This window comes from Xenopus laevis, chromosome 4S (genome assembly GCF_017654675.1).
Source record: "Xenopus laevis strain J_2021 chromosome 4S, Xenopus_laevis_v10.1, whole genome shotgun sequence".
Taxonomy (NCBI): domain Eukaryota; kingdom Metazoa; phylum Chordata; class Amphibia; order Anura; family Pipidae; genus Xenopus; species Xenopus laevis.
The window spans coordinates 12,960,802-12,986,428 of record NC_054378.1 but is presented as its reverse complement, the minus strand read 5'-3'; the positions used below and the strand labels follow the sequence as shown (position 1 = coordinate 12,986,428).

The 25,627-nt window shown below is 43.0% G+C and overlaps 1 protein-coding gene across 11 annotated transcripts in view; it reads right to left on the bottom strand.

Moving 5' to 3' along the window:
- shank2.S (SH3 and multiple ankyrin repeat domains 2 S homeolog) overlaps positions 1 to 25,627 on the bottom strand; it is a 299,657-nt gene that overhangs the window by 150,790 nt on the left and 123,240 nt on the right. For 2 of the 11 annotated variants that reach the window (XM_041561950.1, XM_018260199.2), the window contains exon 1: positions 6,260 to 6,505. The exons of the other annotated variants lie outside the window; for them this stretch is intronic. In XM_041561950.1, coding sequence (XP_041417884.1) covers positions 6,260 to 6,296 — 37 coding nt within the window. In that variant the 5' untranslated portion in view covers positions 6,297 to 6,505. Of the gene's footprint in view, positions 1 to 6,259; positions 6,506 to 25,627 lie in introns of those variants that run through there. 11 annotated transcript variants of the gene reach the window in all.

Below are 25,627 nucleotides of genomic sequence, written 5' to 3'. Positions count from 1 at the left end.
GTAAAAGTGGATAATAGTCTCTGGGAAGGGAGTGTGACTGTGGGATAGCAGGTATAGTAGGGAGAGATGGTGCCTATAGTAACAGTGGATAATAGTCTCTGGGAAGGGAGTGTGACTGAGGGATAGCAGGTATAGTAGGGAGAGATGGTGCCTATAGTAACAGTGGAAAATAGTCTCTGGGAAGGGAATGTGACTGTGGGATAGCAGGTATAGTAGGGAGAGATGGTGTCTATAGTAACAGTGGGATAATAGTCTCTGGGAAGGGATTGTGACTGGGATAGCAGGTATAGTAGGGAGAGATGGTGTCTATAGTAACAGTGGATAATAGTCTCTGGGAAGGGAGTGTGACTGTGGGATAGCAGGTATAGTAGGGAGAGATGGTGTCTATAGTAACAGTGGATAATAGTCTCTGGGAAGGGAGTGTGACTGTGGGATAGCAGGTATAGTAGGGAGAGATGGTGTCTATAGTAACAGTGGATAATAGTCTCAGGGAAGGGAGTGTGGCTGTGGGATAGCAGGTATAGTAGGGAGAGATGGTGTCTATAGTAACAGTGGATAATAGTGTCTGGGAAGGGAGTGTGACTGTGGGATAGCAGGTATAGTAGGGAGAGATGGTGTCTATAGTAACAGTGGATAATAGTCTCTGGGAATGGAATGTGACTGTGGGATAGCAGGTATAGTAGGGAGAGATGGTGCCTATAGTAAAAGTGGATAATAGTCTCTGGGAAGGGAGTGTGACTGTGGGATAGCAGGTATAGTAGGGAGAGATGGTGCCTATAGTAACAGTGGATAATAGTCTCTGGGAAGGGAGTGTGACTGAGGGATAGCAGGTATAGTAGGGAGAGATGGTGCCTATAGTAACAGTGGAAAATAGTCTCTGGGAAGGGAATGTGACTGTGGGATAGCAGGTATAGTAGGGAGAGATGGTGCCTATAGTAACAGTGGATAATAGTCTCTGGGAAGGGAGTGTGACTGTGGGATAGCAGGTATAGTAGGGAGAGATGGTGCCTATAGTAACAGTGGATAATAGTCTCTGGGAAGGGAGTGTGACTGTGGGATAGCAGGTATAGTAGGGAGAGATGGTGCCTATAGTAACAGTGGATAATAGTCTCTGGGAAGGGAGTGTGACTGTGGGATAGCAGGTATAGTAGGGAGAGATGGTGCCTATAGTAACAGTGGATAATAGTCTCTGGGAAGGGAGTGTGACTGTGGGATAGCAGGTATAGTAGGGAGAGATGGTGCCTATAGTAACAGTGGATAATAGTCTCTGGGAAGGGAGTGTGACTGTGGGATAGCAGGTATAGTAGGGAGAGATGGTGCCTATAGTAACAGTGGATAATAGTCTCTGGGAAGGGAGTGTGACTGTGGGATAGCAGGTATAGTAGGGAGAGATGGTGCCTATAGTAACAGTGGATAATAGTCTCTGGGAAGGGAGTGTGACTGTGGGATAGCAGGTATAGTAGGGAGAGATGGTGCCTATAGTAAAAGTGGATAATAGTCTCTGGGAAGGGAGTGTGACTGTGGGATAGCAGGTATAGTAGGGAGAGATGGTGCCTATAGTAACAATGGGATAATAACCTCTGAGCAGGGAGTGGTTATATTATGTTTTATTATATAAATAAATAATCATATTAATAATGGGACAGTAAAAAGTTTGTACAGCCCTGAACGCATCTAATAAATTGAGACATATTATATTATAAATATTATTTATATTATAAAGATATATCAAAGGTCAGAACACCATGATACCACAGGATTTATTGCAGTAAGCACTATTGCAGTCACTACTAGAAAATAAAGTGCAGTAGGGTATAGCTCATTCTGTGTACTAGCCAGTGCATCCACTGCTTTGGGGAACCGCTGTTGTAACCCAAGGGCATGTTTCTACTCCTTAGCCCAGTCAGAGCTCGGTGCTACAAGAACATTAGGGTGGAAAGTCAAGATGCCGGAGCATTAATACAAAATACAATATCATGTAGTTCAAATGCATTTCATAACAAGGACAGCCCCACTGAGGATAATAAAACTTAAATCCCTGCAATTTTTAATCTCAGCAATTCAGCTGCAAAAAACATCTGCAGCCCTCAGGTAGAAAAGCAGTACAGCATCCAACTGCACATCATATTAGATTGTAAGCTCCAGTGGAGCAGAGTAGAATGTAAAGTCTGTATAATCACAGGTGTTGGTGCCACAGATATTTGTACAATCTGGCCTCAATGCACCACCCACCTGCTAATCTGCCTAGGGTGATGGAGCCCACCAGAACCAGAATCCACCACCAGGGCTTTCTCCCAGTGTCCTAAACCTGGAGGTGGGAAGGATGTGGACTTCTCCAGACATGGCCCTTGCCTTAGGATCATTGGTAACATGCAAGGCAGGAGCACCAGAAGATGCTAGGAGCAAGGGAGCACATGGATTTAAGCCTGTTGCCTTTAGAAGAGCAGAGTGCACCTTACACCTAACAAAGTTACTAGCGCAAGGGCTTTTTTGCACACTTGTGTGTCCAGATTATTATAAAACAGTTATAGCAACAACGAGGAGAACACTTGGCATGTGGGCGACAGTTGGACAGTCCTGGTCTACATATTGAAATTAACTCTATAACAAACTGTCCTTTAATTTGGACTGTTTACATCCTGACTCTTTTTCCAACGCCCACGCGGAGGGAGTTATTGGCACGGTTGTACACTTTATTCTGTTGTTGTCGGCGAGTCATTAGATCCTGTTACACATAATTCATGGTCTTGTGTTTTGCAGAAAGGGGCACAGCAGTTGCCAGCGGCTCGGGGGGCTCGAGGGAATAGATTATCACTGCCGCTGCTGATCTCAAGTGTTTGTGTCCAGCTTCAGGTACGACAATGGGCACATTATGAGAGCGGCACTGGGAAGGGGACCCACTTCAAACGCCACTGATTAAAAAAGCACTCTCATTAAAACCTCTTCCTAAGGGCAAGATGGGGAGGCAGCAGCACCTCTTCAAATGGGATGCTCCATGCTACAACCCTGTGAATAAAAGGAGCCTCTTTCCTAGAAATAAGACTAATCCTGTTTGGAGAGCAGTAGGCCTGACTGTTGGTTTTCTAAAATTAATTGGGGATAAAGGCTGCTCCTAAACCAGATGGGTGACTAAACCCCAGAATAACCCACCAAAGCACAAAAGGGATTAGCACCATATATTATAAACTCTAAATCCTGTCCTAGAGAGCAGATACACACCCCATTCATCTAGAGAAGGCCTTATATGTATCTCATGTTTATAAGGAAGCATCACTTACAGCAGTGCTTAAAGGGATACTGTCATGGGAAAAAATTTTTTTTTCAAAATGAATCAGTTAATAGTGCTGCTCCAGTAGAATTCTGCACTAATATCCATTTCTCAAAAGAGCAAACTGATTTTTTTTATATTCAATTTTGAAATCTGACATGAGGCTAGACATATTGTCAATTTCCCAGATGCCCCAAGTCATGTGACTTGTGCTCTGATAAACTTCAATCACTCTTTACTGCTGTACTGCAAGTTGGAGTGATATCACCCCCCTCCCTTTCCCCCCCAGCAGCCAAACAAAAGAACAATGGGAAGGTAACCAGATAACAGCTCCCTAACACAATATAACAACTGCCTGGTAGATCTAAGAACAACACTCAATAGTAAAAACCCATGTACCACTGAGACACATTCAGTTACATTGAGAAGGAAAAACAGCAGCCTGCCAGAAAGCATTTCTCTCCTAAAGTGCAGGCACAAGTCACATGACCAGGGGCAGCTGGGAAATTGACAAAATGTCTAGCCCCATGTCAGATTTCAAAATTGAATATAAATAAATCTGTTTGCTCTTTTGAGAAATGGATTTCAGTGCAGAATTCTGCTGGAGTAGCACTATTAACTAAAGTGTTTTGAAAAAAACATGTTTTCCGATGACAGGATCCCTTTAATAAATATTTAATTCAGAGGCATATACATTCTATCATGGTACCCTCCTCCCCCATACAGTCCTAAAGCAGAGCTGCTTACGATGGGGATCAGGTAGGATCTGTGGCTAATAGTCAGCATCATCTGATTGGATATCAGTATTCCCACAGATACTGCCGGCATGGAAATGAAGCATCGCTAATAGCGGAAGACTGATAAGCTGAAGCCCCCTCCCAGTTCCATTCAGATTGAGGCCACCGTGCAAGTGAATGAATAACTGTTACTTGGCCTTCTATGTGAATGGGCACATTGGACAAAATTCAGTTGTTTCCTAACAACCAAGCCAACCAGTGTATGGTTGTCTTTCTAGTCATAGAGATGTATACCTTCACAAAATAGAACATGGATAGTATTGACTGAAATCAGGTAATGAAGAGAGAGGACCATACTGTTAGAGAGAGGGTCATACCACTCACAAGGAGCACACAGTATTTCTATGGTGAGGGCAACAGTCTCAGAGAGCAGGTGAAAATCTTGAAAAATAAGCAGTAATTTCAGATATCAGGCAGCACTCTCAGAAAGCAGACAACACTCTCAAAGAGCAGGCAGCACTCTCAAAGAACTGACAGCTCACTGAAAGAGCAGGCAGTACTCTCACAAAAGAGGCAGCACTCTCAAATGATAGGCAGTACTCTGAAAGAACAGGCCGCAATCTCAGAGAGCAGGCAGCAATCTTAAAGAACAGGCAGCACTCTAAAAGAACAGGCTGCAACCTCATAGAGCAGGCAGCAATCTCAAAAAACAGACAGAACTCTCAAAGGACAGGCAGCACTCTCAAAGGACAGACAGCACTCTCAAAGAACAGGTAGCAATCTCAGAGAGCCGGAAGCAATCTCAAAGAGCATGCAGCACTCTCAACGAACAGGCAACAATCTCATAGAGCAGGCAGCAATCTCAAAAAACAGACAGCACTCTCAAAGGACAGGCAGCACTCTCAAAGGACAGACAGCACTCTCAAAGAACAGGCAGCACTCTCAAAGAACAGGCAGCACTCTCAAAGGTCAGGCAGCACTCTCAAAGGTCAGGCAGCACTCTCAAAGGTCAGGCAGCACTCTCAAAGAACAGGCAGCAAACTCTGAGAGCAGGAAGCAATCTCAAAGAGCATGCAGCACTCTCAAAGAACAGGCAGCACTTTCAAAGAACAGGCAACACTCTCAAAGAGCAGGCAACACTCTCAAAGGACAGGCAGCACTCTCAAAGGACAGGCAGCACATCTAGAGAGCAGGCAGCACTCTTAAGTAGCAGGCAATACCAGGAGGGATTCACAATCACAGAGGCCAAGCGCACAATGTCACCACACTAAGCTGAAGCTGGGGTTTTACAGAAGGGAACCTTATCTAAATAGGGCAGAGAACACCAAAACAAGATGTGGCACTGACAAACAGACACTGCAGGTAATACAGAGCATATCATTCTTGCAGCAGGAAACATCCACACTAATACTCACAAAGCCAAATAACCTTAGGTACAGTGGGCAAAATCCACTAATAGCAGTCGAGCAAGTTGTTTTGACCTTTTTAAATTGAAGTGACTGCACAAATACTCCTTCCAGGTATAAAGAGAAAGCAATTAAGGATTTGCCTTATAATAGAACGATAGAACAGATGTTGCTGTGAAACTGGACCAGTGAAATATTGTTGAGCAGGCAAGAACCAGCGACAATTTTCCTGGTCGGTACCAGAGAAATGTTTTTGGCAAGGTAGGTACTAGTGACAAGGTTCTTGCTGAGTTCCGTACCCATGAAATGATGCTGAAAGGCTGACTATCTCACACAGTAGGGGCAGGCTGGTGTCATTAATCAAGGCTACGTTGCCTCCAAGTGATTAATTTCAGGTCCACTACGATCACAGCTGTGTCCCAAATCAGCCAAACGATAAAGGGAAACAAACCCATCCTGATTCATTATTGTATCTCCTGCTCGGAACTTCTCACAGCAGGAGCACCGATCCCCTCTGCCCTGTAAATGCTGTGCTTGGGAACATTCCTCCACATTAAAGATGCCTTTCAAGGCAGGGAACAATACATCTAAACAAAATACCCAGCGAGAGAACCAGACGGGGGCATTCATCAAGTCACCAAACAGCTCAATACCAATTAGGTAGAACAACCCCTACTTCTCTCATTCACTCCACTATCGGATCTACTTGATAGGGAACTGTGTTCCTCATAGAGAAAAACCCCTGGACTGCAATAGTAGATTCCCTTTAAGGGCAAAGATATACGAGTTATTTCTCAATAAACTATAGCAAGAAATCCAGTTGGCAGCACCATCAGCAAGCCTCTTACCTTCTTTCTTTGTGAAAGCGCTGAACAAAGACTTCATTTTGGAGACAGTTCAGCAGAGATCTCCAAAGTAAGGGAAGGAGGGAGGATTATCCAGACTCTGTGCACCCTGGATTGAGAAGGAAGTGCCCGGGAAGAGTGGAAGACGGAGCATAGCTGGGCATGCAGCACCCAGGACTCGGGTGGAGAAGCCCACCCCTCATCCTGTCTGTCAGCTGGGAAACGGCTGCGCGCAGACTGGAGCAGCTCAAACATCTTGCGATCTTTCACAGAAGTGAGTCATGTGAGCAGCCCCAGCCCAGTCCCCGGCTATTGTAAGGCTTGTTATTAATGATGAATCCGGCACAGGACTGGGGAGTGAGGGGGAGGTGAGATTGGTCACCCGCACACTTGTGAGTTGTGGCATTAGTGTCAGGCTAAGGGAATAGGGAGATCTTGGCACAAGGTGCAGAGAAGGCTTTGGTTTATTATTGTAGAGGAGATTCTGAGGATACTGGGGATCATGTGCCACTAACTCCAGGGCATCAAGTCCATCACCATGCTGTCGCCTTCAGTGTTTGCATTGAGAGCAATCTCATTAATGTCAGTTTCACATATCCACCTCTGAACTGTCTGCTAAACTATTCCTGAACTGTCACAGCAAACCAGTCCTGATGGTTGTCAGCTAAACTAGTCCTGAACTGTGCCAACAAGCCAGTCTAGATAGCTATCTAGTAAACTAGTCCTGAACTGCACCACCAAACCAGTCCTGATATTTGTCTACTAAACTCGTCTTCAACTGCACCACCAAACCAGTCCTGATAGTTGTCTACTAAACTAGTCCTGAACTTGCCAGCAAACCAGTCTTGATAGTTGTTGTCTAAACTACTCCTGAACTCTTCCAGAAATCCAGTCCTGATAATTGTCTATGAAACAAGTATTGAACTGTGCTAACAAACCAGTCCTGACAGTTGTCATCTATACTAGTCCTAAACTGTGCTAACAAATCATTCCTGAGAGTCATCTAAACTAATTCTGAACAGCGCAAGCAAACCAGTCCTAATAGATGTCATCTAAACTAGTCCTGAACTGTGCCAGAAAACCAGTCCTGATAGTTATCTACTACACTAGTTCTGAACCAGCAAACAGGTTCTGATTTGTGCCAACAAAACTAGTTCTGAATAGCACAAGTTCATCAGTCATCATTAATGCCAAATGGGACTGCTGATACCAATCAGCAGTCCCATTTGGCATTAATGATAAAAATCTCAAACATCTCCACCAAAACCAGTACAGTCTGGTATCAGCTAAACTAGTCCTGGATAGTACCAACAAACCAGTGTAGATTGGTGTCAGCTGCACTAGACCTGGATAATGGCAACACACTAGTCCAGATTGATGTAAGATAAACTATTGCTAGATACAGTAGTGTCAAAAAACAGTTCAGGTTGATGTCAGCTAAACTAGTCCTGGATAGTGCCAACTATACAGTCTAGATTGGTGAGCTAAACTAGTCCTGAATAGTGCCAACGAACCAGTACTGTTTGGTGCCAGCTAAATAAGTAGGAATAGAGACAGCAAACCAGTCCTAACTGGTGCCAGCAATGTCCACCCTACAAGGTAACAAAAAGTCAGTCCCATTTGGTGTCAGCTGAACAAATACTAAGCAGAACCAGAAAGCCAGTCCTGTCTGATGGCAGATAACCATGACTTGAATAGTGCCAACAAATGAACATTGGTGCCAGCAGCTCAACAGACCCATAACAGTGCCAACAAAATGGTGCCAGTGAAATGCATGAGATACAAGCAAGTAAGTCCTGTTTGGTGTAAGCAATCCATTTCTATTTGGTGGCAGCAAAAACACAGAAAACCCATCCTGTTTACTGTCAACTGATCCAATCCTAAACAGTACCAGCAAAGCCTGCTTGGTCTCGTAACCTGAATAGAGGAATCAAATCAATTTTAAACAAGCAAACTAGTCCTGATTGGGCTCAATAAAATAGAACTTGAAGAATGCTAGCAAATCAAGCTAAACATGCCTGGGATGTTGCCAAGAAACTAGTGCAGACATGTCTCAACTAAACACATCTAAGACAGAGCCAACCTAACAATTCCAGCAAACTAGTCCTGATATGTGGCAATGACACGATACCAGTCACGGAATCTATTTTATGAGTCCTGATGAGTATCAGCTATTTGCTTGCTGAACATGCCTAGTGTATATACTGATGTGTAATATATGCCTTTTGTTCTGACCCCAACATTTATTCCTCATCCTTACACTGAAATGTGATAGCGTAGAATGGCATGACAACACGTAGAATGGCATAGGTCAGAGAGAAACCTGGAGGCTACAGCACTGGCACTCAACTGTTAAAATATGCTATTATATAAAAAATGAATATAAAAAGTATATAAAACTAATCTTAGATAAATAGTAAAAGTTCTGGTGAGCCATCTCCTTGCCTAAATACCCGTCTGCACACGTCTGCCTGTTGAGAACAAACAGGGTAGATTTTGGGGGGCAAACTGGTGTGAGGGGAGGGAGGACCTTCTTGGAATACTAGCATATAATAATAATAATAATAATAATAGTATTTTTCTAAGGTTTTTGTTCTCCATTAAGCTAGGGCTAAGATTTAACCACAGTAGCAAGGAAAATCCTTGGGTGCTGCTGAACCCCCCTAAAACTGCTTCAACTTAGAAATCCATCAGTGAGAGGTAATATCTAGTTTAAGGTTAGTCGTGGGGGTTATGGAAGCCAAAGTGATATCTGCAAGAGTTTGCATGTTCTCCCTGTGTTTGTGTGAGTACTAAATATGCTCATTCTCATTTGCATGATCCCTGTCCCTGGTACTGAACTATGTTCTTATTGCCATATTCTGAAGTCATGATCCCTGTCCATGGTACTAAATATTGTTCCCATTTCCGTGTTGAGTTGGAAATATCCCTATATCAGTGAAAGAGTTGCAGCAGTTGTGCCCGACAATAATAAATATTACCTCCCCATCCCAGAAGGAGCTGCAGATGCCAAATTCTGTAACCATGATCCTTGTCCATGGTACTGAACACTGTTCCCATTGCCAAACCACTCTATAGGTATGATCCCTGTCCATGGTACTGAACACTGTTCCCATTGCCAAACTACTCTATAGGTATGATCCCTGTCCATGGTACTGAACACTGTTCCCATTGCCATACTACTCTATAGCTAGGGTTGCCACCTGGCCGGTAAAAATGATGGTTGATCCCAATGTTATTAATGGGGAAAAAAGATAAATATATAGGAAGGACAGTATTTTTTTCTGGGAAAGGGTGGCAACCCTATCTATAGCTATGATCCCTGTCCATGGTACTGACCACTGTTCCCATTACTAAACTTCTCTATAACTATGATCCCTGTCCCTGGTACTAATTGCTGTTCCCATTGCCAAACTACTCTATAGCTATGCTGAGGATTGTAGTTCAACAGCTGGAAGGTTGCAGGTTTCAATTCCTTCCTTATTATTCCTGCAATGCACAGGGGCCCCTTATCTTTCACCTGAGCTTACATGCATTTAACCCTATTCCTTGAATGTCTCATTTCAGTTCCTTTGATTATAGCCAATATCATGCACAAGATGACCAGACATGGGCTAGGGTATTTTTGTTCCACAGCCTGCTGATAAATAGCATAGGTTCCTTGGTGTATCTCAGGCTCTATACAGACATGACATTGACTCTCCTTATTCCATATTTATTTCCTTATTTAACCTCTGTCCCTCCGGCCGGGTCAGACCCCCCATCTACCGGCCCCCTGGCCCCCTACAGTCTAATAACATCCCTTCCCACCAGATTCCTCAAGTAAAACCAACTGCACTCAGACGTCCAACGTGACCTACATTTCAGTACAGGGAAGAATCAGGCACCAATTATCTCCCCCACAGTAATTATGTTAAAGCGCTGGGAGAAGGTGGGAAACAGGAAATGATTTATAAGCAAAACAAGCGTTCGGCTGTACATGTCAAACGCAGTGACTGATATTATACAGGAGACGCGCACATTAAGTGTCTCCCCACAAACTGGTGTCCAGGCCCCGAACAATGGTGTCAAAGCCAAAAAATACATTTTTAATAGTGGAGAATCTCATTCTCCCATCATCAAAATATGCTTGAAGTATGCTAATTCATATTAAAGGGGAAGTTTCCCTCTATATTTATGTTTCATTTGTTTTAGATAAACCAATTAAACTAAGCACTTGGCCCTCTTTATTTATACGGTATGGGGTTTTGAATGGTTAGCTAAAATGCTGTCTTGTTGTCAGGCGGGTTATGGACCCTAGCAACCAATTATTTTGAATTATTTTAGTTCCTCTGCTATTGATCCTCCATTCTGATTTTAAAGCGGTTCACTGTTTGCTAGGGTAATTAAACCTAGCAACTGTCTAACAGTTGTAGGAAATAGAAAGCAATGGCAGCTTTTCTTGGAATTGTGTTGCCTGCACTATTCCAAAAGGTGAACTGTCCCTTTAAGCACAGTCCAATAATAAACATTAATTCAGGTAAAAGTGAGGGGTACAGGTATAGGCCCAGTAGGTCAGATCTATACAAGTTTCTATATCCAGTATAATAAGCAACATTTTACAACTGCAGTGGGCTTGCTACCTCAACCACTTTACTTACTGATACTGTTAATATTGAGATTCCCAAATTGTGGGCAGGACTTTATTTAAGTCCAGTGTGGCCCTAAGCAACAAATCTCAACCAGTTGCCTCTTGCCTGTGGTAGGGGAGGGTTCTTTTAAACTTAACACCTGAGGGCCATCACCTATAGCTGCCTTCCTAGACATGGGCCCTTGGGTCCCTATAAAGAAAATACAGGCCCGGCTATTGGAATGGCCCCATCCTGGAGGATCAAAGCTGGGAAAATTTAAAAAGATGAAAGTTCATCTTGAAAATGTATAAATAAAAACAGACATTCCTATAATTTGGAGCTGTGTAGATAATAGGTTTCCAGATAGATGGCATACCTGCAGTATATCATATTGCGTCTGTGTGTTTTTTACTTGCGACTATATTGCCTGGCGTCACGCAAGACGTTAACCCAGTTGGTGCCTGATTTATTGCATTAAAATGTATGATTCCATTCATTTATTAAGCGGCGTTATTAAAATCAAGCGAAGCAGATCTGCGCATAGAAATGAAGCCCCTGATAATGATGATGATCAATGGAAGCTGTTTGATCCATGTTGTTTTTCTTTCTTTTGCAAATTTTTTCTCTCCCCCCCCCATCTCTAATAGAGAGACAGCAGGTAATGCTCTCATTAACATATACGCCAGAAGCCTCAATGTACACATTGCGCAAGGGAGATCACAGATGTACGTAGGAGGCAAAGGCTTTAACACAGCCCCTAGCAAAAAGCAAGTATGTATTGCCAGTCCTCTATCCCGTGATCACATCCTCCATATACTCAATATGTGCCCTGGAACTTGAACTCCTGCTGAAACCAGAGCACATCCTGATTTCTAGGAAAACTTCTCTTTTAAGTACACTGGTTTGTAATCCCCATACCACATTAGCTGGAGGCTGTTTGCACTATAATATATCCTGGTGCTGACTATGGAGTATTATCCCAAACCTACTGCTTCCCTCCTCCATACCATGTTCCCCCCCTTATGTCACATCTCTGCCCCTTTACGTCCCAGCTGGTATAATTCCTGCAAAAAGGTGAAAACCTATTCTGCAGGCATTTTTATATAAGCAATTAAATAAAAAAAAACAACTAAATTGCATGCATGGCCACACCAAGATCCTCCCTGGCCAAACCCTATGATCCCACCCATGATCCACCCAAACCCTACCCACATTCCTGCCAGTCTATCAACTAAAGGACAGGGGCAGTCTTGGGGGCCCATTTACTTAGTTCGAGTGAAGGAATAGAGGAAAAAAAGTTAGAATTTTGAATGGTTGAATATGGCTATATATGGCGATATTCAAAGTCGAATGATTTTACTCCGACAGTTGAATATCGAGGGTTAATTAACCCTCGATATTCGACCCTAGGTAAATGTGCCCCTTACTGTTGCATTATTATTCCCCCAGCCTTTAATTGATGTTCTGCAGGATTCCGCTTATAACAGGTCCCCTCTTCCAAAACCCTCCCAGAATGGTTTAATAACTATTTACCTCCTCCTCCCACAATTCCATATTATACTATTTATTTTTTCCTGTTCTCCATCATTTCTCTTTGCTTTTAATATTAGCAAGATTAGTTCCATTATTCCTTGGCCACTGTGCCGCACGAGGCTTGTGATTCACGCTGTAAAAATAATTCCGAAGTAAAAAAAAAAAAAATCCCAGTAACACCAGGTTATCCGGAGGTGTTTTATTTCAAGCCACAAATCCTACCGGGAGAAAAGTTCTGTACGTGTAGGTGGGGTGATAGCAGGCAGCACAATAGCACCGGCAGGCTCTGGAGTTCAGGCCAGCTCTTATTTCTATATTAAAGAGAGGCTCAGATAAATAAATTGGTAAGTGCTCATAAAAGCACCATTTAAATTAGTAGCTTGCAAGCTTTTATATTTCTTTATTCATTACCCTTATTCTGTGGTATAATATATGGCATTCAGTGCTCTCGCCTGTGCTGACTCATATGTACAGGAATGAGCTGGCACCTTATTGTGCCCATACACAGACTGACTGCCTACCGACTCAGCCAACAGTTTCCTGTGTATAGTAAGCTACAATATAGCTAAAATTGGGACAAATAAATTATTACAGATATACAGTATAGAATTCTGGTAACAGTCACCCTGCTTTAGTTCCAGGAGTACCCAGGGCACAAATAATCACCCCCAAATCTCCCCTAACTGGCCTTCAGGCTGGGCCCCCTTAGCTCATAACAATGTTACAGATATATAGAAACATTGGGGTAACAGTCACCCTGCCATAGTTCCAGGGGTACCCAGGGCACAAATAAGCACTCACTCAAAATCTCCCCCTAACTTGCCTTCAGGTTGGGCCCCCTTAGCTCATAACAAGGTTACAGAAACATTGGGGTAACAGTCACCCTGCTATAGTTCCAGGGGTACCCAGGGCACAAATAAGCCCTCACCCCAAATCTCCCCCTAACTGGCCTTCAGGCTGGGCCCCCTTAGCTCATAACAAGGTTACAGATATATAGAAACATTGGGGGTAACAGTCACCCTGCTATTGTTCCAGGGGTACCCAGGGCACAAATAAGCCCTCACCCCAAATCTCCCCCTAACTGGCCTTCAGGCTGGACCCCTTAGCTCATAACAAGGTTACAGATATATAGAAACATTGGGGGTAACAGTCACCCTGCTATAGTTCCAGGGGTACCCAGGACACAAATAAGCACTCACCCCAAATCTTCCCTTAACTGACCTTCAGGCTGGGCCCCCTTAGCTCATAACAAGGTTACAGATATATAGAAACATTGGGGTAACAGTCACCCTGCTATAGTTCCAGGGGTACCGAGGGTACAAATAAGCACTCACCCCAAATCTCCCCCTAACTGGCCTTCAGACTGAGCCCCCTTAGCTCATAACAAGGTTACAGATATATAGAAACATTGGGGTAACAGTCACCCTGCTATAGTTCCAGGGGTACCACAAATAAGCACTCACCCCAAATCTCCCCCTGTGTCATGGACCTATAATTATAAGGCGCCTCAGAGACTGCTCTATGAACTGCAATTCAGATATTAAAGGAAAACTACACTATGGTCACAATTACAGGGTCTATTCTAGTGTAGTTTTCCTTTAATATCTGACTTGCAGTTCATAGAGCAGTCTCTGTGGTGCCTGATAATTATAGGTCCATGACACAGATTCACAGTCCCAATGGATAAGGCTTAAGGACTGAATTTTTATTTTTATATCAGTGGGTCAAAGCTCAATCAATAACTCACCAACCTGTAACTGTATCAGATGTGAGAGAGTATAACGGCACAACCCTGGGGTAACTTTCAATAAGCTTAATTGGTGTCTGTGACCCTCTAAACTCCATCTGCAGTCCTGCAACCCTCTCTCCTGTGTCCTCCTGCAGTTCATTCCTACTTCCAGGCACAACTGCTCTGAGACAGGCGTGTCCCATGACTTCTCCAGGACCCCTTACAAAAAAGATTTCTGAAGCACAAGTGGCCCACTATACCACTGCACCTATACATGTGGTGTAGCAAAGCAGGTGCAGGTAAATAGAAGGACCACAGCTCCTCAATAGAACTCCATCTTGGCCACTGACCTAAACCATTTTTGTCTGAATAATCCCAAGGCCTCAGTTGAACCTGTGCTTCCAGCTACTCAGAATGACAATGGTAAAATCTCACAAATTGCCTTCTATTTCTCCTGCCTCAGCTCCTTAATAACTGTCTCTAGCTCCTCGTGCTCTCTTGGGTTGGATCAGATCCCACAGCGGAGGGGAATGGGAGCCCAATTTGCCGGTTGCCACAGGACATGCTTTAAATGATTCATTTAAGTAAGATTCTATTGGATGAGGCTTCCCATTCAAGCTGCTGCACACTAATAGCCACATTCATTCCAATTACTATGCAAAAGCCCGCAGATAAAGGGGCAGCAACAACAAACATAATGAAATGGCACTTACATGTTAACATATAATGAATGCAGATGGTTTTTTATAATGACTATAAATTACATTTTTATATGTCCAAGTTATGATTGCGCATGCCTTGCTGATGGTCTTTTGGCTGGATAAGGACCTCCAAAAGTATTATGACTCCTTCTTCCCACTGGCTTCAAAAATTACTTTGACATAATTTCCACATAATTCCTCCTATCAACATGTCATATATGGTGACCCTACACTGGCCAACTTTCTAGGTACTCAACCAACCAGCTGACCTTCTAGGTACCCAGCAAACTGACTGACCTTCTAGGTACTCAACCAACGGGCTGACCTTCTAGATACCCAGCCAACTGGCTGACCTTCTAGGTACTCAACCAACTGGCCAACCTTCTGGGTACTCAACCAACTGGCCAACCTTCTGGGTACTCAACCAACTGGCCAACCTTCTGGGTACTGAGCCAACTGTTCAACCATCTAAGTATCCATCCAACTGGCTGAACTTCTTGGTACCCAACCAACTGGCCAACAGGCACATTGAGTGATTTGGTCATCCAGACTACAAGTCATGCCCATGTAATTGGTCATGGTCTTTCTAGGCATTTGGTCAGCCCAATGAATCAAGATAGACTGAACTGACCTAAAACTGAATACAATAGCCAGACTGAATGTGTGAATTTGTGTTCATTCTGGTTTAGCAGGGTCAATCAACATGTGGATATTTATTCACTTCTGCATTCAACGTGATTGGCAAAATCAGAAGGAGCCTTTGGAGGAGAATCCGATCACCCCTGATCTCCGTGAAATGCCATCGGCCATTGACTGAACGCATTTCTCCACCCTTCATGGCTGAGCACAATTAATGCCACTTTCATAGCACACACAACTCCCTGGGTGCTACCATAGAGAGAGTGATACAATAAATCAGCTCCAGCAAAATAATTCCACTGTAGTATGTACAATTCTGCAGGACAAATTAAGTTTATATTTGGCCTTTGAAACAACAACAAGTCAGTGTGAGGTCAGTCGTTAAGATAATGAGCTGCTCTACGAATATCACATGATCTTTCCCAAGACACAGGCATCTTAGCCCTTCTGGGCTCTGTTCATTGCCTTATTATTCTGACTCAGTGCAGATTTTGTTATTTTAGGATCTGATTAATTGTAATCAGCTGATCTAACCTTTAAGTACATTCCTCAGTCTGTTCTGGAACAGCCCATTCTAATTCTTTTGTATGCCAAATCTCTTAGAGCCACATCAAAAAACACTTAGTAGGTGAGCACACACCCCACCACTACCTCTACTGTTGTGTCTCTGGATGACCTCTACAATCACATTTAGCCACAATATCCTATCTACATACTGGTGGGCCAATGTCAAAACAGATTTTGAGGATGTCCCAGATCCCTCCAAAAGCCTTAGGCTGGCAGCATAAGGCTAACAACCTTAATAGACTGCCCAAAAGCTTTGTAGTCCGATTTGCAAAATGCAAGACTTGAACTGAACTGAAAATGAACTGAACTGAAAATGAAAAGTCATATCTGTAGGAATCATGGGTATTTTTCGGTATGACCACAGGCATAACACGTCAAGAATGTTGTACTATTGAACCAAACTCAGAAGCCTTGAAATCACTTAGGTAGGTAGAAGTAGCTCTCCAATGCTATGGAATGGTGCAAGGTCATTGGTCAGGTGGGCATATGAAAAATCCTAGGGGCACGTTCACCATACCATGCGCTGTTCTGAGTAGTTCTCTGATACTATAGAATGTTTAGTACTCATAGGGCAGATAGATAATGGGTGTCTATGGAGGCAGAAGATCATGGTTTTTTCTAACCACCTCCCAGATTGTCACACCTTATGGAATGTATATAGATCCAATAGGTCAGTACAGATAACCAATGTTTGGTCAACAAAAAATATCTGCCAACTTCATCCTGATGAGAGAATGGCCCAGGCATTCTATCCCACAATCTCCATGGAACTGGTGAGCTAGTTGAGAATTTTCTATGGGACAGTAATGCTGCACATTGTCTAGAACTGCTACCTTGTAGTGTTGGAGTCAGTGTCAAGACCGGGGTAACTAGAGACCACTGGAAAACCTACAACCTATAGCTTACCACTCTGGCCACCACATTGATTGCATCAATTTACAGGATGAGGGTTTCGAATATTTAACCAACAACCAACAACTTGAGTGAGAGTGCAGAATGCGCCAGCATACAACGTATATGTATAATTCCATGCAATTTCATCCTCAGACTTTACCAAACATGATTATTACATAATTGGGATACCATGGCAACCATTAAGTCTCCAAGCCAATCCAGCCCTTGGATTTCTTTGGGTATCATCTTCTTCGGAAACTAGACAGAAACCTACTGAGGACTCATCTGCAAACCTCTGATCTTTATAGAAGTATTTATCCATTTCGGAGTTGGCCTCCAACCAAAATAAAGAAATGGAAATAAAAAAGCTCAACGGTAGGCTTTGAAACCGCTGCAGCCCAGTAGATTGGAGCTTACTAAACCCACAGACACGGGGGCATGAAGGAAATTGCTTCAGCCACTGCTGCAGAGGGTTAATGCAGTGGGAAAAATATGCAGCTAATTTTAAACCTTTTCTCCCTATGCAACACAACAAGCAGAGGATGTGCAAGTGCAACGTGGAAAGCAGCTGCTCTTCGTCGCTGTACATCAGATCCCCCAAAGCCGAGAGATGAGTTGGAATTATTGTTTATCCCTTAAGGCAGAAGGATTTCCTGTTCAGTTTAATTGCACGGTCAAAAAACAGCATTTAATGCGCATTGGGTTAAATAAACCCTAAATAAAGGCCAGTTGTTTGTTATTGGTAGAAAAAAAGAGGCTGGAGAAGAAGTTGGGCAGGTGGAATGTGAAGGCCCCTAGACTGGCAACTCATAGGTAGGGTGGTAACGGGACAATATGAGTAGAATCCTGAATGAGATGCCACCACTCCCCAGTAACGCAGTACATCAATTAAAGAGTATTCAGGGCATATGACCTTCATCATGCTCTCTGTACATCCTTAGTAGCTGTACCATGAGTTACACAAACATGAGAAGCACAGAAGTGTGGTCCTATGGAATCCTTATTACACCAATAATGCTTTAAGGACATTCCTGGAACCTGGAAGATGGAGTCTCTACAAAGATCGCAGGTCTCAGTGGCCGCAATATCAAGTTCTCTTGGTATGGAGCACAATGTTGCACTTCTCCAAACCACTACTGGATCCAAGTTCTGCACACAACCATCTATCCTCATGCTCCAGGAGAGATACATCAAAACTGGGACATTCAATTTATTTCCAAACCCAACCAACGAACCACTCATCCACAGCTTCCTATGGTTGTGTTTTTCTCTATGTAACTGTCCTCATAGTGCAACCTACTAGTGAAAGTGGAACCTCCTATCCTTAAGTCTCAAAGAATGTTATCTTGCCACCTGAATGGATATGTTGGCCATGTTCCCTTTCAGGCGGCTCCTTCTATAATTAGCAGATCAAAGCCTATATAAATGTAGGTCAAAAAAATATTTCCCCTAATTCCTTTGTCTGTTCGTCTCTGAACCCTTTCAATGGCTTTATAACATTACATGGGTGCTGAGATCTGCACCCCTTTGTTCTAAGTTGTAATGCTCTACAAAACACACAAATCTCAATGCTCTACTACTCCACTACTACTGCTATTAAGGTAAATGGCATAGTTAGGATTCATACCAAACATTTGTAGACGTGCATCATCAACCTAGCGTGTTCCATGTATTCTTCAACAGTTTATTTCCTGTGATGTCAGCAAGACCACTCATGATGTCATTGTAATCCACAGGGAAGGAATGTGCATGGATAGGTGTTTAGGCAGTAAATCGGACACATATATGCCTTTTATGAGTTATTTGGATCACCTGAATCCCAGGAAGCCAGCCACAATACAAGGCCTTGCCCTTTTTTAAAGGGACAGTACAAAAAAGTGCACATTGTTCCTATTAGAAAATAAATATTCTGTAGACGCCTGATGGAAGCAATTTTGCAATGAAGTTTTAGGGGATGGGACAGTGCAGCGAGAGGAGGTTGCTTTTCTACCAAGCACTAGTCCATCTCTCTGAGTTTCTAGAAGTTCAGAACCATACCATGGGAATAGCAACGAAGGAAACAATATTTCTCAGCTCAAATTTCATAACTATAACAATGAACCTTTAATGGTGCAAAGCAGTTGAAACAATAGATAAATTACTGTTCCATATGCTTATGCTTGGATCCCTGCACACTTCTGCCCCCCCCCTCTCCTCCAATAATGGCTGGCTCAGCTTTCTGTGTTATTACACCTCTGGCATCACTATCCCCTTCCCAAGAATAGAGCCAGGTAACATATTCAATAAATCTGCAGTTTATTCGGGGGAAACTGTACTGAGCAACCGCATTCCCTTTCTCTCTCCCCTGCCAGATTGCAGCAATTACCGTCGGCAAGCATGGGTAATTATAGAAACGTCGTTAAAATTATTATATAAAAAAAAAATATGTTTTCGAGACGCCCAGGACCTGCACACATACACTCACATGGCTTGTGTGTATAATTATACAGGAATAGTGCTGGGAACCTAGCAACGCTCTGTGCATATTCACTTAGTTGAAGCATCCACTTCACAAACTGGCACACACATATATACACACTCCAGCTCCAGTGTGTCTCATAAACATTTCTGGCAGGAGGACACACAAACCATCAGAGACACCACGGCTTTGCATCCCCCAGCGTTTTAAATGGCATTATCTGACTGAAGAGGTCATCATCTTGTCAAGTATATCATTTTGGCACCGACGGAAAGTGGGCCAGCCTTTGACCTTGCACCAACCGCCATTGTCTGCATTCCCGGGGCTCCATTTTTTTCACACATGCTTCCTAAACCCTCCGTGCTCATTAATTTGCAGAGGCTTGCGCCACGGGATGAAAACCGGCCAGGGATTAACTTTTTTTCCCCCCTGTTCACAATTGGTTTTGATCTATTTCACTGACCCCCTCGCCCCTGGTATGCAAGAATTCATACGCAAGAAAAGGAACGGATTTATTTGGAGTGACATTAGGGATTCCGAAAATTGTAATTAGCAGGAATAACGGTTAAAGTAGCTCAGTAGTCTTTAGTCCTGCTTTATCCAGTGGATTTATTCATGGGTGAAAGTGGGAATACTGGTGGGATTCTTTAGATAATTTATACATTAACGGGATGATTTTTTGCCAAAATGCATGTTCAAGGGGCCGAGAACCAGGCCCGGACTGGCAATCTGTGGGTTCTGGCAAATGCCAGAGGAGCTGCTATAAGGTATCATAGACAGTCAGTATTTAGTGGGCTGGTGGGGGCTGTTTGGGCCTCTGTGTACCTGCAATGCCAGGGCCTATTTTAATTCTCAGTCCGGACCTGCTGAGAACCCATTGATTGGCCAGATTAGGAGCACCCAAATGCAGGGCCAGAACTATGGATTGGAAGAACAGTCACAGAACTAGGGCGCAATGGTGGGGTGGGGGACGCTAGGCACCTCTTCTGTCTGCCTCCCCCCAGTCCTGATTATTTCTAATGGGGAATCCGTGTAAACTGATTCATGTAGATTCAAGATGGGCCAGAGGGACTTGCCCCGGTTCCAAAGGCAACCCCAATATAGAAAAATAGATATCAGAGATATATGTCCCAAGGCTCAATTGTTAGTTAAAAATTAAAATATTTATTACAGTTCAAGTTTAAAATGGTCCATAGGTCCCCCTAGTCCTGGCCCACATGCCTCCACCGCCCTCTTGTCACAGGCAACTTGGCAAATGGCTATACTCATTTGCAAAAATTGCTACTACCGAGAGGAAGAAGACATAAGTCTTTAACCATCGCAGGTACCATTTGGGTTTGTGTTCCAGTTTTCCTGTATCTGTAGTTAATTATGCAAATGAAAGTTATGCATCTTCCACTCATGCCAATGGCTGCTATTGGGGGGTGAATTGAAGCCAGGGGCCCTGAGATGGTTAGACACAATTAGAGGGTCTCAAAAGGATAGGGCTTGCAGGATATGGGTAGATCATGTCAGACTTTGGCTTGATTGGGGCATGTTCAGGGCAGATCAGGGTTTTTTATGGTGCCCCATTTTACTTGTAGGCAGCGCTCATCCAGGAGACCCAGAAGACCAGTGGGCTAATAACTGTAGCCCAACAGAAAAAGTTTTTTTGCCGCACACCACTTACTTTCTTGCTGGGTGCATCCGTATCCCTGGCTGCTTCCACGCCAATTGTTACAGCAAACAGGGCCGGACTGGGAGTAAAAAGCAGCCCGGGCAAAAAAATCAAAGCAGCCCACATGTAAACACAATGGTTTTGTACTCCACAGATATATTGGCGTAAAACTGCAAAAATTATGTGCATAAAAAGCTGCCTTTCTTAACTGTAATTAATGTGAAATATTACAGTTATTAATTAACTATTATTATTAGTTACCCAAAGGGCATACCTAGATGTATATAAAGGGCCCACTGGCGAGTAGTTATGCCACTGGAAGTCAGTGACACCTTAGGGTGAGGCTCTATACATGCACTATATATATATATATATATATATATATATATATATATATATATATATATATATATATATATATATATATATATATATATATAACTTCTCCTTAATCAGTTAACCATTCAATGCTATCCCAAAACTCCTTTTTATATCATTTTAATTTTTGGCCGGGGATCTTTCACACACACACACAGTTTTCTATCTTTCGCTGAATGCCACCTTTACAGCCCCAGCCAACAAAAAAATGTAATAGCAGGCAGTTCTACTGACCTTTCAGCTATCAGTCATGTACAAGAAGAGTTACTTATTGTAAGTGGCTAGCCAATTCCCTGGTCCAACGGATCTGCAAAGCTGTGATTAGAGCAGCCAGAGAATTCCATGCAAGGAGAAAGTTGTATCCAAGTTGTCAGGACAAGTCCAGGCATTGGGGGGAGCAGTGCCGGACTGGGGCACCTGGGACTCACCAAAAGACCTGACTCAGAGGGCCCCCTGCATAACTATATAAGGTGATAGCTGACTATGAGGTGTAGTATGTAATGTCCAGTGCAAATGGCACGGCTGTCTCAACAATGTCCTCTTTATCATGTACCTTTCTCCATTCAATTTGAGACTTTCTTTAGCCAGTAATGAGCATTCCTTAATCCAGATATGCCAGTATGGTCACTGCAGAAAATGCATTTGGAGAATTTCATTAACCCCCTACATGCTAGTAAAAGATCATTGCAGACAGCAGCAAATCAACCCCATACATTCCAAAATGTTGCCTCTTTCCCTTCCTAATGCACCCACTATTCCCTTCCATATTTACATTCTGCACTGTCAATCTCAGGTTCTACACACTTTACTACTCCCCCCTCACCCACCATTTTTCAGTGTTAATCTGTTAAACAAAGCAAATCAAAGCAGTGCTGTTCCTTTAAATTAATATTTATTGCTTCTAACTTGTCTTGCTGGTCATTTTATCCTCTTCCCTGTGCCTTTTAGGAATGTGCCTACCTCCCCTGCTAGATTTATTACTTGCTTGACTGTTTTTTCATTTGTCATGCTCATTGCACATCACAGGCAGAGAGCTCCTTCAGAGAACTGGTGATCCGCTGTGTGATTGGTTAACGAGCAACGTGCAGACCCGGTGTGTCTTATTTGATCGCCGGTATTTTGACGGAACTCTCTGCACTGATATGTAATGAGGAAAAAAAGAGAAGCTAATACCGGAGAGCGGAAGGGAGGGAGAGTGGCAAGTTCCCTAACCTAACTAGAGTTAGGGAATTGCAGGGGTGGTGTTCGAGGCTCTCTCCCTTCTCATTTGCTGCCCCCTCCCTTTCGTCCTCTGCCTTTAGCCCCACCTCTCAAAATCAGCCAGCTCTGGGACAAGGCTCACGTCACGTGAAATCCCGCTCCTCACCTTCCAATTCCCAGCGTCTGTGGTAGCAGCTATCACGGCTCCGGCAGGCCCCTGGTAGTTATGTTACTGCGGCCCAATTGTAAAAAAATATAGCGGCCCCACGGGATTTTGCCCGAACTGACAAATTGCCAGTCCGGGCCTGACAGCAAATGTATATCCAAAGTGGGAAGGAGCACACCAGAATAAGCAGGCAATGCCTTAGGTCATTTGCAGATTTATTGAGTACACAAGCTTTCGGGGACACAACCCCTTCCTCAGGTGCAATACAGAAACAATGAACATAGTGCAATTTAAACATTCAACCCCCAGACGGAAACGAGCAATTAATCCATCATGTGACTTATTAACCCTTTCAGTATTTATCCAAATCAAAAAGTCCCAAAAGATAGTGGTCAATCTGTGTGTAAATTATACGGATCAAATATCACAGTCTGCTTTCTTATCTGAAAAAGTATAACGTTACAAAACATATTAAAAACAATGTTACAAAAGTCATATACAATATATATAAAAAGATCTATAAAAAGCATCTAAGGCCAAAACTTTCATTAAGTCCCCTAGGGGAAAGCGAATCTATTTTGTTAATCCAAAAGGCCTCCCTCTGAAGTAGTTGTTTATTAACATTGCCCCCTCTTGGCAACTTGATCTGTTCTAATCTAGTCCATCTTATTTGGGCAACAGTATGCTTAGCATAATAAAAATGTTTGGCCACGGATAACTCTGTTGCAAATTTACTTGAGTCTCCATTTTTTGATTTTTCTTTTTCGGGATTATAATTTCTTATATTGCTTTTGTGCTCATTCAGGCGAGTTTTTATACACCTTGACGTTTGCCCGACATAGGGAAGCCCACATGGGCATTTAATTAGGTATATTACATTAGAACTATTACAAGTGAAGTGGCCTTTAATCTTAATCGGGGTTCCTTTGGTGGGATGTGCTATACTATCACCCTTGATAATGCCCGTGCAATGTGCACATTTAATGCACTCAAAGGTGCCCATTCTCAAGGGTGCTAGCAGGCCAGTTGTTTTTGGTTTTTCTAAAATTTCTAATAACTGTAGCCCCCCATGTGTGGAGGCCCAAGACCTAAAGATATCCATCTATATCAACAACCCTGCTTTAGATGCATCCGTTAGAGCACTACCTGAACGGAAACAGAGAATGGGTATTCTAACCCTTTTAGAACTATTTTACTTTAACAAAAATCTCTTATTGAGTGGATGTTGGGAGGTGTAGTTCAACAACCCATGAAAACCTATTCCTGACTTAATTCAGAACTTCCACTTCTGAAGGTCAGGGTAGCTGGAGCGTAATACGCATGCCTTAATCATCTCATGTCATCCTATAATCCCATGATCCAGCAGTTACTCCCTAATACCTGAAGATTGGTATTAAAATACCAACTAAACATGTTCTATCATCTGCAAGCTCCCTGCTCAGGGTCCCTGGAGATAAGGACAGATGCCGACATTGGAATTACACACAAGCCTTCCTAACAGGAGTCAACAATAACCTTCTTTGGTTTTCCGTAAACAGTACAATAGTGAAACACACTCCAATCACTGCACAATAGTCATCATCACCAATGGAAGCGTTTTATGTATTCAAACTGCAAACACAGTTCCTCAACAGAACTGGAATGCTGGTTTAGGACATGGATGGCGGGTAGAGATCTACACAGTTCAATACAAAGTTCCTCCGCACACCACTTACTTGATTTTCAAGGGTGCAAACACTTCCTGGCAGCTTCCAAACCAAATAGTATCCAGTGACTTTGTATAGAAGGGGCACACCTATGGCCAGTGCCTTCAGGGTCGGACAGGGCTGTGGGACAACGGGAAAAAACTCGGTGGGTCCCGCTAGCCAGACCCGCTATAACCGCTGCTCCCTGAACTCCCTTCCGGCCCAGAACAGTGTCTTTGCCACTGGGGCAGGGGTGCCTGGGGAGGTTTGGGGGCCCAGGAAGGAGCATCCCCGGTTGGCCCTATGCCCCCAGTCCGACCCTGAATGCCTTTCAATCCATTTATTGCAGCAGAAAATACAGCACAATGAAACCATACTGTATGCTTATGTGACACAATCACATGATCTATTAACCACTTAGTGTTTTATATAGCAAAACCCTTTGGTGTTTAACACATAGTCCATAGTTCAGTCCATATCCAACCAACACCATTGAAATTGGGTACTTTTGATTTAATTGCTCACATTGTAATGGCATCATTCATGGAGACTCTATAACACACCCAACCAAGGGCACTGCAATTAAAATCAATGGACACTTTACAAGCAGCAGTTCAACAGTTATTTATTTGATAAAATGCCTATGCGGATATGTGTACGTCGGACAAACATCTAGAGCAGTATGGGTACGTTTGAATGAACATAAAAGTAATATATGCAGTTATACTGTACACCGGAAGTGGAAGGCAAAAGTAAAAAAATTGGGAGAACTTTTTGAAACGCAATTATCGGTTGCAAAATATTTTTATTACAATAAACATTCAGTGGCCCAAGTCAGATGGAGGGTATTAGAACAGGTGAATTTGCCTAGAGGAGGTCATATCCAAAAACAATTACTAAAGAGAGAAGTAGTATGGATAGAAAAAATGTAATTCTCTTTCTCCAATAGGATTAAATGAAAGTTTTACTTCACGATTCTTTTTATGAAATTTACAGGAACAGATGTCTTATGCAAAATTATTTAAGCAGTGTTTTAGATAACTTATTATAATTGTATTTTTTTTTATAATATATACTCTACTGGATATACCATGATGGTTGGATATGGACTAAACTATGGACTAGTTGGAGTATGTTTGCTTCCCAGGCCACCT